We start from the raw sequence: 9772 nt of genomic DNA on the forward strand, positions 1-9772 counted from the left end.
TTTAAGCACAGATGAAATTGCCAAATCTTATTACAATAATGAACCGGGAAATACAGAGTAATAGAACTTATACAATGCCTATTCTACATTACGGAATACAAGATACAAATACATCTTACAGCAGGGATGCAGAGTGCCAAAATACATTGTTTTTTTTTTTTTTTGTTTTTGGAGAAGATACATCCACTGCCCAGCAATGCAAATTTATTCAGTTCCTGCAATCTTCTTCTTCAATACTTCAATGTCCGTGGCTAGTTCTTTTCTGCTCGACTGAGGAAGTAAAATGTTTCATTATCAGCAATTTGTTGGTTAGGGGCATTGTATAATCATTTCTTTGGCAGAAGATCTACCAAGTGCCCGAAGGACATGGTTCAAAAACCAATTGCTATTCAATGTTGGGTTTTAATCGAATAAGATCTGCCTAATTAAAGACCATCATCGGTTTTGTCCAACATTATCTCAACCTGTAGCAATTTCCAGAATGCAGAATGCATGGAACTCAAATTATAGTTAATAAAAAATGGGCTGGCATTGATGCTATTAGCATGTATTGCCTAATATATATTTCTTCTGCTTGACCTGAGGCTTACTAGGACAGGAGCAGATTGCGCGAAAACATTCAAAAGCATACATTCACCCACCATGAACAGATAAAACATGCTGAATCTCTTACCTTGAAGAGAAGATATCTGTAGACAAACCATCCAGTGTATCCAAGCCCCACCAGCTCCAAGATTTTGGGAAGCTAATAAAGTGGAAAGTCAGTAACTACGAGAACTGGAAAAGCATCTGTCTCCTCTATACTTGATTAAAAGAATAACCTACCAAAGGTACTGAGTTGACGGCACCAATTAGAATTGATGATAGCCAAACAGCAACTACTGCCCCTCCTCCATAGATAATTACTGTGGATTTGTTTTCTACCGCATCCCACTAGAATTGACAACAGATGCAATTCATTTCAGTCCAACTATATAGGGGATTCGAGAAAGGAATGGAAAGCCAGGCCAAAATGGGACCGTTCAGAAAGAGAAACACCACTGAAGAATGCCAAGCTGTCTATGAGAGTAGCGTGCCAAGCTTGTTTCTTACCTTTTCCTTCAAGTCTGTGAAAATCTCATTAGCATCGACTGGGGATTCTTCTGAAGAAGAGGCTCTGGTCTGGAAAGGAGCAAACCTGCGGGAATCTGTTTGAAAGGAATAAGAAACCTTGGTATATAATTACAAAATCAAAACAGGAACAAGTAGTCAAGATGAGGAACAACGCAAGAAACTGAAAAGCCAACCGAACATGGTCTGCGAATGTGTTTTTAACCCTCGCATATTCTTGAATTGTATTTTTAACATCCACATGATCCAAGATGTCGTATATCCTAGAAAAGAAGAGAAACAAAAAGGAAAGCCACATATGTTTTCCAGGTGCATATCTCGCTCCGTCCCTAACTTGAGCCCCATTGATGAACACCAGCTATGAAAGGTAAATTGAATTAGATCCACTCTATAATTTTTTTTTTCTTGCTGCCATTACCATTCACTAGTTATCAGCAATTCACATAACCTCCTATTTTTCCTTCTACCCAACTCTCCGAAAAAATGCCACGAATCACAGTGGGGAAATCAAAAGCAATACTAGAGTTACCATGATTAAGCCACCAAAGATATAATCATTCCTATTTCAACTTGCTGGTGCTTTTATTTCAGGGAACCAACTGCATCCCTTTCAAAATAAAATACTTGTTTTCCCTTTACGTAACAAAATATTATGATCATAATCTACAAGGACATTGCTCTAACTGGAAATTCCACGACAAAATACTCTGCTTGGAGCAACAATTAATAATTCATGCTAAATTGCTTCCTCTCGGGACTTGTTTCGCAAATGAGAAAGAAACCCCACTTAAGTAAGCTCAAACCTACCACTTTATAGATATATGGGAAATAAATAATGTACTAGTTTAACTCTACCAGGAGACATTTCCTAATAGAAAATTGTGAAACTTGCGGGCCAAAAATGACCAAAGAGTAACGCCAATTAATCATTAAAAACTTTCTATGATTACTGTGCACCGCGTTTGTTTTACATTTGCTTGTAAGTGGGATTTTCTTTGCTTTGCTTTGTCTTCCTTGTGTGTATTCATGCATTCAACTTGAGTAAAGAATAATGAAATACCTGAGGCTGTGAGTGAGACTTGTTTGATGGGAAAGGATTGGGAAGATGAGGAGGAGCGAGGAGGGAGGTAAGGCAAGGCATAGCAGCGGGTGGCTCTGATGGCGGTGGCCGCCATGGAGGAAGATGCTGCCGCCGCAATCACCGTCGATGCCATTTGGATTTTCGATGTGTGGCGCTCTTGCTTCCTATCCTCTGTTTTTCGACTTTTCTCTTGTGTTTGTTTTACTTTATTTTTCTATCCGCTCTGTTCTTTGTTTAATTGTATATTTATCCAGTGATGATATTTTTTGTGCTGTGTTTCGGTCATTGAATTAGATGAGAACACGTGGATTTGGTGTGCGTTTTGATTGGTCGATTCCCTATCTGAAAATCCACGTTTATGGCGCGCGCGCTCTCCCACATGGATGGTTGGTTTTATTGTGTGAGGGTCGCATTTCAATTCTTGCTTGTTGCTAAGAAAAAAAAAAGTCATTAAAAAAAAAGAGAGAGAAAACTCTCAGCTAACCAAATTCTAGTTTTCAATAACTACGATTTTAATATTTATGAATTTATCTTTGAGAAGATAACTCAATGAAAGTGTTTTCTACCTTGAATCATGCTTGAAAATTCAATCATTGTTTTTCATTTCATGATTTTTGTTTTTTTTTTGTGTATTTATTTTTGTGATAAAATAGAAAATCCTATATATAAAAAATACATTTTTAAGGTGCAAATTGAGAGGAAAAGAAGAATAAGGGGATTGAGATGACCGAAAGCTAAAATATATAATGGGAGATGAAATTAAATGAGGAAAAAATAAATAGAGAAGAAGCTCTTGGAAAAATTAACAGGGAATCAAGTTGAGATTGGAAAAAAAATATAAAATGATCACAATTCAATAAGAAGATAAAATAAATTTGTCTTGAGATGAGCTCAAACAATATAAATATAGAGAAGAAATCTACACAAACAAGGACAGCAAAAGAAATAGACGAAACAAGACTAAAAACTAGAAATTTTTCATCTAAATAAAAAAGAAATGATTAATTTATTATACAACCACATAAATTTTATTTACAAGCACCTTGGATTTTATAAAGTAACATTCATCAATGGTGTTACCCATCTAAACCTACATTATTTCAATTTCAAAGTTGCAAAATCAAGTCACGGATTGTGAAAATAACTAAGAGCCTAAGACTGCACCCATGAAATATATCATTAAAAATATCATATGATAAATATCAAAATTAATTATGTAAAAAAAAATATTAACTATTTAATAAGTGATTTAGTAATAAGAATTTAAAATTAAAAAGTTTGTTTTTTTCTGTGGTCTCAAATTCAAATATGTGGTTGCTAATATAATAACCACTGGAGACGTACATGATCATTAATTTTCAAAGTATGTGAGATTAGTCGAGATATACACACAAGCTAGTCCAAATACCATCTTAATTAAAAAAAAAAAAAAATCTTTTAACTCGTATAAGAAACAGCATAGAAATAGGTCGTGGGTCTGTAAATGACTGTATTTCATAGCTTCAAAAATAACTTTGCCTATAAACAACAATCGTCTATTTTTAGACTTGTACCAGATCCCATCCTCCCTTGTGGGGCTAATCCACCCTAACACCTCGTTGGGTTGCTTGCCATAACTAAACCTTTTTATTTCTAATCAACCACTCCAATTGACCTAGAGAAACCGGAAAGGGACCTTCAAACAACTCTGAAGGACCCTTTCTCTCTGGTGCCAGTCTAACCTGTCATCCCCCCTCGTAACACAGCTGCTTTTTCTCCAGGCCACTAATCTCATCCTAGATATCACGACAATCCATTGAAGAATTCTGAGTTTCTGATCTCGTTGTGAAGCCACTTTCCTTTGTTAAATTAAGGTGATTTGGTTTACCTTATAAATACACGCATTGCCTTTATTTAACATATTTCTCTGGGTACCTATTGCACTCTATATATAATATTGGCGCAAATGGTGGTTTTTTTTAATTTATTATTATTATGGCATTCATTAATTGATGATTTATCAGGGGAGATTCAACATGTAAATCAGGAGGCTTGGGGGCTCGATCTTGATGGGGTGCAACAGAAGCTGGCACATCTTTCCTCTGTTCTTCTTGTTAATTTCACCTGTTCATGGCTTAACAAGCTATGATCCTGAGTCTTTAGATGTATTGATTCACCAATACGCAATGAAGGCACAAGCAAAGAAACGTACAGGTACTTCATTAAAAGTTCCTCTCCCTGCTAATTTCTCTGGAATGGAAGTCTCGGTTGTTAGGCTAAGAAGTGGTCATTTCTGGGAAAGAGGAGCCAATTTCACTTCTTTTTTTATCCCGCCAAGGATTACTCCATTCCCATTTGTGAAGAGACTGTCTATAGTATATCAAAACTTGGGAAATTGGTCTACTCTTTATTACAGGGTGCCTGATTATTCATTAGTTGCTCCTGTTGTTGGCTTCATGGCTTATGATGCTTCAAATGTAAGTGCATTGGGTAATGAGGCACTCAAGTTTAACGTGCTGGGTGACCCCATATCGATCAAGTTTCCTAACCTCATGACAAAAGGTGATCCTAAGATATTAAAATGCGTCGAGCTTGGTCCAGATGGATTGGTCCACTTTAGGAACATAACTAACGAAAATACTTGCATGACACAAGGTGATGGTCATTTTTCAGTTGCTGTTAAGAACTCTGAAGTAGATAAGAATAACAGAGTTTGGATATGGTGGGTGATCGGATTTGGAGCTGCGATTCTTGCGTTTGTTTTGCTGGGCGTGATTGGATTCACCACTTTTAAACTAGTGAGGAGTGGGAGATTCAGAGAGATGGAGGCAGAGTCTGAAAATGCGGTGGCCCTTGATACAACTTCGATTGGAAGAAGTAGAATACCTTCATCATCAATGGTAAGAACCCAGCCAGCCCTTGAGCAAGATTATGTTCCTTGACTCCATTTCAGTTTCTTTGCACATTTCTCACTCCTCTTAGTTTTCTAGAGATGATACCTTCGATTTTATTATTAATATTATTCAATTGGTTATAGAAGAACTGTTTGTAATTTGTGATGAGTTGAGGCATCGATGCTTGAAACTGAAATTTATTTTCGATTGCCTTGGGCACCTGGTTCAAAACATGATTGATGAGGATGATATGTACATATAATTTAAACCGCACAAATCTTATATATAAATCTCGTACATATAATTTTCAATTAATCAAAAAATCTATATGATATGTACATATTATAACATTATAATGTATTTCTATCTTTTTCCCATCATAACTCTCGCTTCATCATCAACAACTGAATCATGGAGGACTGGTACGACCTTGAACTTTAAAGATCCAATTAAACATGATAAATCAAAGTTTAGGGGTTCGTTAGCCTGGCTAACATCGTTGGGTGATTATTTATTAGCTCCTAAAATTAAAGAGAGAACATCAATTAATAGGTTGGAGGTCACAGAGATGATGAAGAGGAAAAGGAGGATCAAAATAGGACCCATTCAGAATAGCTATTGTAGCAAGCTTGTTTGCTGCTTCTGTGGCATGTATTCCATCCCAGCTAACATACTTGTATGGGTCACCACAAGCTGATGCTGTTACAGTGCTTCCATTAATCACTCTGGTATTTCCACAGTAAGCTTTAGGATCAAAATTGTACTGGCCTCCCCCATGGCCACAACATGCTTTGGTACCATATTTGAGCCCTGCTCCAAAACAAACAACTTTTATCAGATGTTCAAAAACAAACAAGTAATTTATTAATATACTGCCAAGTATGTTAAATACCATGAGAAACGGGATGCTGGAAGAGCTCCAGTAGAATAGCATGGACGTCCACGTATATAAGGGAAGCTTTTGGGAGTGCCATTCGAGTTTGGCTTAGAGCCTTTTTCAACATGTTATTATAGTCCACCACTGCGTTATTGTAAGAGATCAAACAACCGAAGGCGTCGATGTCCGAGGTGTTATGATGAAGCTGTACCAAGAACGCAGGATAACAACCTATCGGTGCAAGATTGAGAACCAGAAATGCACGCCCTCCCAATGCGTATAGCTCCTTCAAGATTATGTAAATTAACATGAGAATAAGCCATGTTTGCAGAAGAGCTACTTGAGGCTATGTTGTTTATTGGGCCTAGTGGCCATCATGCTTGTTCGTAGTTGCAGAAGAGCTAACCTTGATACTACTGGCAATTTGCGCAGCCACTTGAGGGAGATATTGCTTCACTCCACCAATACCAATAGCAGCTAAATTTGAAGTAAAATCATTCTGACCAATATAAAACGTGTAGAGAGACTTTCCAAAAATGTCCGGTGATGGGAGAGGTGTTGATCCTACAAGACAAGATGCCAAAATTAGTTTCGTAATCTAGTCTAGAACACAACTGTGAATCTTGAATTATGGTGGGTGCGCTATACACACCTTGTTGACGGGCGGAGTGGAATTCATGAACCTTAGCCTTGAATTCCTTCATTTGGTTGATCTGGATAGCCAGAGAAAAAGGGCTGATCCCAGTAACAAAGAGGGAAGTGTTAGGCAACAGTACAGTAGATGCCAGTGTTGCATAGTTGGCTCCGTGTCTATAATCAGATCCGATTGATTGCAGATATGGGCTCAGAAATGGCAATCCCAGAGCTTGTGCTGTCAAGTGAAATATCGCAAGTCATTTCACGACGTAATGCACCGAGTTTTTAATATTATCCCATAACATAGCTATTGAATTGATAATTATATCTTCCAGTTTCTTTTTAGAACAATCATTTAAGGTAACTTAAAATAATTATACAGTAATATACGTTTAAAGCTCATTCTGGTTTTGCCCGCGTTACCTGGAGATCTAGAGCCATATACCAAGGGCCGAGGGTCCCAAGGAAAAGAAACGGAGAAGAAATATCATGTCGCCGTCGGTATATTATTGGTGGCTGTTATTGTCGGCAACTTGAGTAATCCAAAATCTCCAACGTTGTTGTTTTGTCTTGTGGTAAGAAATTGCCGAATAAAGATCATAGTGCAAACGGGTTCTGTCTGGAGCGGAGGAGCTAGGAATTAGAGCTAAGGGTGCCACTGCACTCTCAAAATTTGAGAAACTTCACATTTTAGTTCTAAAACATTTTGAGATTTTTTAATTATTCCCTTAAAATTAAGACTTATTTCTTAAGAAATATGTTTTTTTCATTTCAAGAAATTATGTATTATCTCTATAATTTTTTATTATTATGTTATTTTCATACCCGTCTTAATTTGTATTTTCTAAACATTGACGCCTCAACTTTTAAAATTCCAGTTCCGCGCAAGCGACTGTAGTCTTGAACTTGAAGGCTCCTTCAAAAAGGAAAAACAATAAAAAATCTTTGGGCTGCTGGATTACGCGACAGAAACAATCCTTCTTCTAACTTGTTCTTCTTCATCTCAAAATGAATGAGCTCTGATTTCAAATTGTTTGAGACAATCAACCAAACTAGTCCTAAGCGGCACCCATACATGGGTATTGTTTGTCTACCATGTGATTTATATTCAAACTGCCTTTCCAGGATATCAAAGATATGATGAGATAAAACAAACAGGGCCTAAAAATGATAGAAGAGAGATTACCTAAGAAATCAACCATGAGCCTCCCGTCCGAAGCCCGGCCAGCCGGTCTCTTGAAGTAAGTCATGCCAAAGGGACCAGACTGTGCCGGAAAAGCTGCCCAAAACCCACCAGTGTCCGAATTCGAGTCGCCGAAGTTGAAGATTGCCTCAAAATCGCATTTTGAGTAGCTTGCACTACCCCACATTGCCACCATCACCACCCAAACGACTAGAAACTGCTGCAACATGACCGTGCTGCATTTTGACGACCAGAGACTCATTATCTCGCGCGATATATTCCTGTCCTTGGAGTGAAAGTAGATAATTATTGAAGTATATGGCTTGTGCTTGTATAGAAAGTGTGGACAACTGGCATGTGAATATCCTGTTAATTTTGATGATGCGGCCTGCTAAAGATAATGATTGATATGGTGAGGAAACCAAATGTGATTTTTTTTTTTTTTTTTTTGTAAGGTAGCTGGCACGTGGATGTCACAAAAAGCAATATTAGACCAATTGTTGTTAGGGAATAAAAAACGGAAAGAATTTGAAAAATAAATGCAATCAAGATTTTTTTTTTCTTTTTTAATATTAAATCAGCAACTAAAAAAATAATAAAAATAAATATCACTAAAAATAAATATGTAAAAAAATAAGGGCTTAGAAGAAATTGGTATCCTTAACCGACAATAATGCTATTTTTTAAAGAGACAATGCTCTCTTCGCACAAGATTAATTTTGTATATAAATATATTTTCTTTCAAAATACAATAATACATTAGAATTTTTAAATCAACATATATATATATATATATATATATATATTATTTTATTTTATTTTTCTTGATAGGCACAACGAAACCTTCCAATTAATCCATATAAATTTGTTCTTCTTAATCACCATTTAAAAATATTATTTTAATATCCATTTGATGAATTTCTAATTTATAAAAAAAAAAAAAAAAAGCTAAAGAACCAGAATAGTCTAGCTATAATGATTTTAGAAATCAGGGCATATATGTTAAAAAAATCAGAAATTAATGCATACATGTCAAAAAAAAAATATACTCCTTATTTAAACCTCCCAGCAACTAACCTAGCTTTAGATTTTTCTATAGACTAATTACTCATTAGTTCTCAATTTCTTTCCAAAAAACCCTTTTACAATCCTATTATCTTGCAATCTTATGGCAAATCAGTTAAAAACCAAGTTTTCTTTAGAAATTAAAAATTCTTTTCATCTCTTACCATTTCTTTTCCAAAAAGAGCTTCAATAGATGTCATAGTTTCACAATATATTTTAGGTTTATTTTCAAGCAAAAAGTTATAAAAATTAAAATCAAAATCCTTTGCTCTTCTATTTTTTTTATTCTTTCTAGTTTTACTAGATAACAATGTCTATTTTAAAAAAAGATCTTTTATTAATAAGTTTAAGAAACCTTTTTTTTATTGAAAAAATATTTTCAAAGAAAATCACATCACGTTACTCAATAATTGTATTATTTGCAATTTTAGAGATTTCAAGAATTTTTAACTAAAAATCTATAAGTATTATTATTCAAAGAATATTCTACAAATACACAATCTATAGTTTTAGAAATTTAGCATGATTTTGAAAAGATAGAAGGATTTTTTTTAAAAAGAGTTTCATAACTTTTTTTATTTTTTTTATTAGGTTATTTTGATTTTATGATCTGAATTGCGAGTTTGATGGAACATCCCGGGTCGGCTTGATTCTGATTATCAAAGTTAATAATTTATCATACTAACTCGAGTTAATTAGAACTGGTTTTTTATATATTTTTTTTACCTTCACTTTATTTTTTTATATCTAATAAGTTGTGAATTGGATAACATCATTGGCTCTTTTTTGAGAAAACATTTTGCATATTATCTTTATTACTTTTATTTTTAAATTTGATTCATCTATTTTATTAGTTAAATTAAATTCAGCTTATTTAACTTAATCGGGTATAAGATACAAGTCTTGTGTTTATTTAAAAAAAAAAAAAAACACGTTAGTTTTTTGTG

The 9772-nt window shown here is 35.0% G+C and overlaps 3 protein-coding genes across 3 annotated transcripts; 1 reads left to right on the forward strand and 2 right to left on the reverse strand.

Annotated features, from left to right (window-relative positions):
* On the reverse strand, positions 1 to 2420 carry LOC118041563 (protein CURVATURE THYLAKOID 1A, chloroplastic). The gene is made up of 5 exons (XM_035048979.2): positions 2171 to 2420; positions 1093 to 1187; positions 826 to 933; positions 674 to 745; positions 1 to 270 (listed from the first exon to the last, which is right to left on the reverse strand). The coding sequence occupies exons 1-5, from the start codon at positions 2322 to 2324 to the stop codon at positions 205 to 207; spliced, it is 495 nt and encodes a 164-aa protein (XP_034904870.1). The 5' UTR covers positions 2325 to 2420; the 3' UTR covers positions 1 to 204.
* Positions 2421 to 3787: 1367 nt separating this feature from the next.
* On the forward strand, positions 3788 to 5333 carry LOC118041561 (uncharacterized). Its single transcript, XM_035048978.2, has 2 exons — positions 3788 to 4044; positions 4195 to 5333. The coding sequence occupies exon 2, from the start codon at positions 4240 to 4242 to the stop codon at positions 5110 to 5112; it is 873 nt and encodes a 290-aa protein (XP_034904869.1). The 5' UTR covers positions 3788 to 4044; positions 4195 to 4239; the 3' UTR covers positions 5113 to 5333.
* A 158-nt stretch (positions 5334 to 5491) lies between these two features.
* On the reverse strand, positions 5492 to 8136 carry LOC118041560 (GDSL esterase/lipase At4g01130). Its single transcript, XM_035048977.2, has 5 exons — positions 7764 to 8136; positions 6594 to 6812; positions 6348 to 6505; positions 5957 to 6227; positions 5492 to 5874 (listed from the first exon to the last, which is right to left on the reverse strand). Exons 1-5 carry the CDS (start codon positions 8020 to 8022, stop codon positions 5606 to 5608), a joined length of 1176 nt encoding a protein of 391 aa, XP_034904868.1. The 5' UTR covers positions 8023 to 8136; the 3' UTR covers positions 5492 to 5605.
* Between the last annotated feature and the right edge of the window lie 1636 nt (positions 8137 to 9772).

This window comes from Populus alba, chromosome 14, assembly GCF_005239225.2.
Source record: "Populus alba chromosome 14, ASM523922v2, whole genome shotgun sequence".
NCBI lineage: Eukaryota > Viridiplantae > Streptophyta > Magnoliopsida > Malpighiales > Salicaceae > Populus > Populus alba.

What these genes read in the sequence shown, in the direction of transcription:
- LOC118041563 (XM_035048979.2), bottom strand. Translation starts at nt 2,324, where the DNA reads ATGGCATCGACGGTGATTGCGGCGGCAGCATCTTCCTCCATGGCGGCC. An exon ending in AGTCTCACTCACAGCCTCAG is followed by an intron (nt 1,188 to 2,170) that starts GTATTTCATTAT and finishes CCTTTCAAACAG; the next exon opens with ATTCCCGCAGGTTTGCTCCT. An exon ending in TCACAGACTTGAAGGAAAAG is followed by an intron (nt 934 to 1,092) that starts GTAAGAAACAAG and finishes TGTCAATTCTAG; the next exon opens with TGGGATGCGGTAGAAAACAA.
- LOC118041560 (XM_035048977.2), bottom strand. Translation starts at nt 8,022, where the DNA reads ATGAGTCTCTGGTCGTCAAAATGCAGCACGGTCATGTTGCAGCAGTTT. An exon ending in AAATTGCCAGTAGTATCAAG is followed by an intron (nt 6,228 to 6,347) that starts GTTAGCTCTTCT and finishes ATAATCTTGAAG; the next exon opens with GAGCTATACGCATTGGGAGG. An exon ending in CCAGCATCCCGTTTCTCATG is followed by an intron (nt 5,875 to 5,956) that starts GTATTTAACATA and finishes GTTTTGGAGCAG; the next exon opens with GGCTCAAATATGGTACCAAA.
- LOC118041561 (XM_035048978.2), top strand. Translation starts at nt 4,240, where the DNA reads ATGGGGTGCAACAGAAGCTGGCACATCTTTCCTCTGTTCTTCTTGTTA.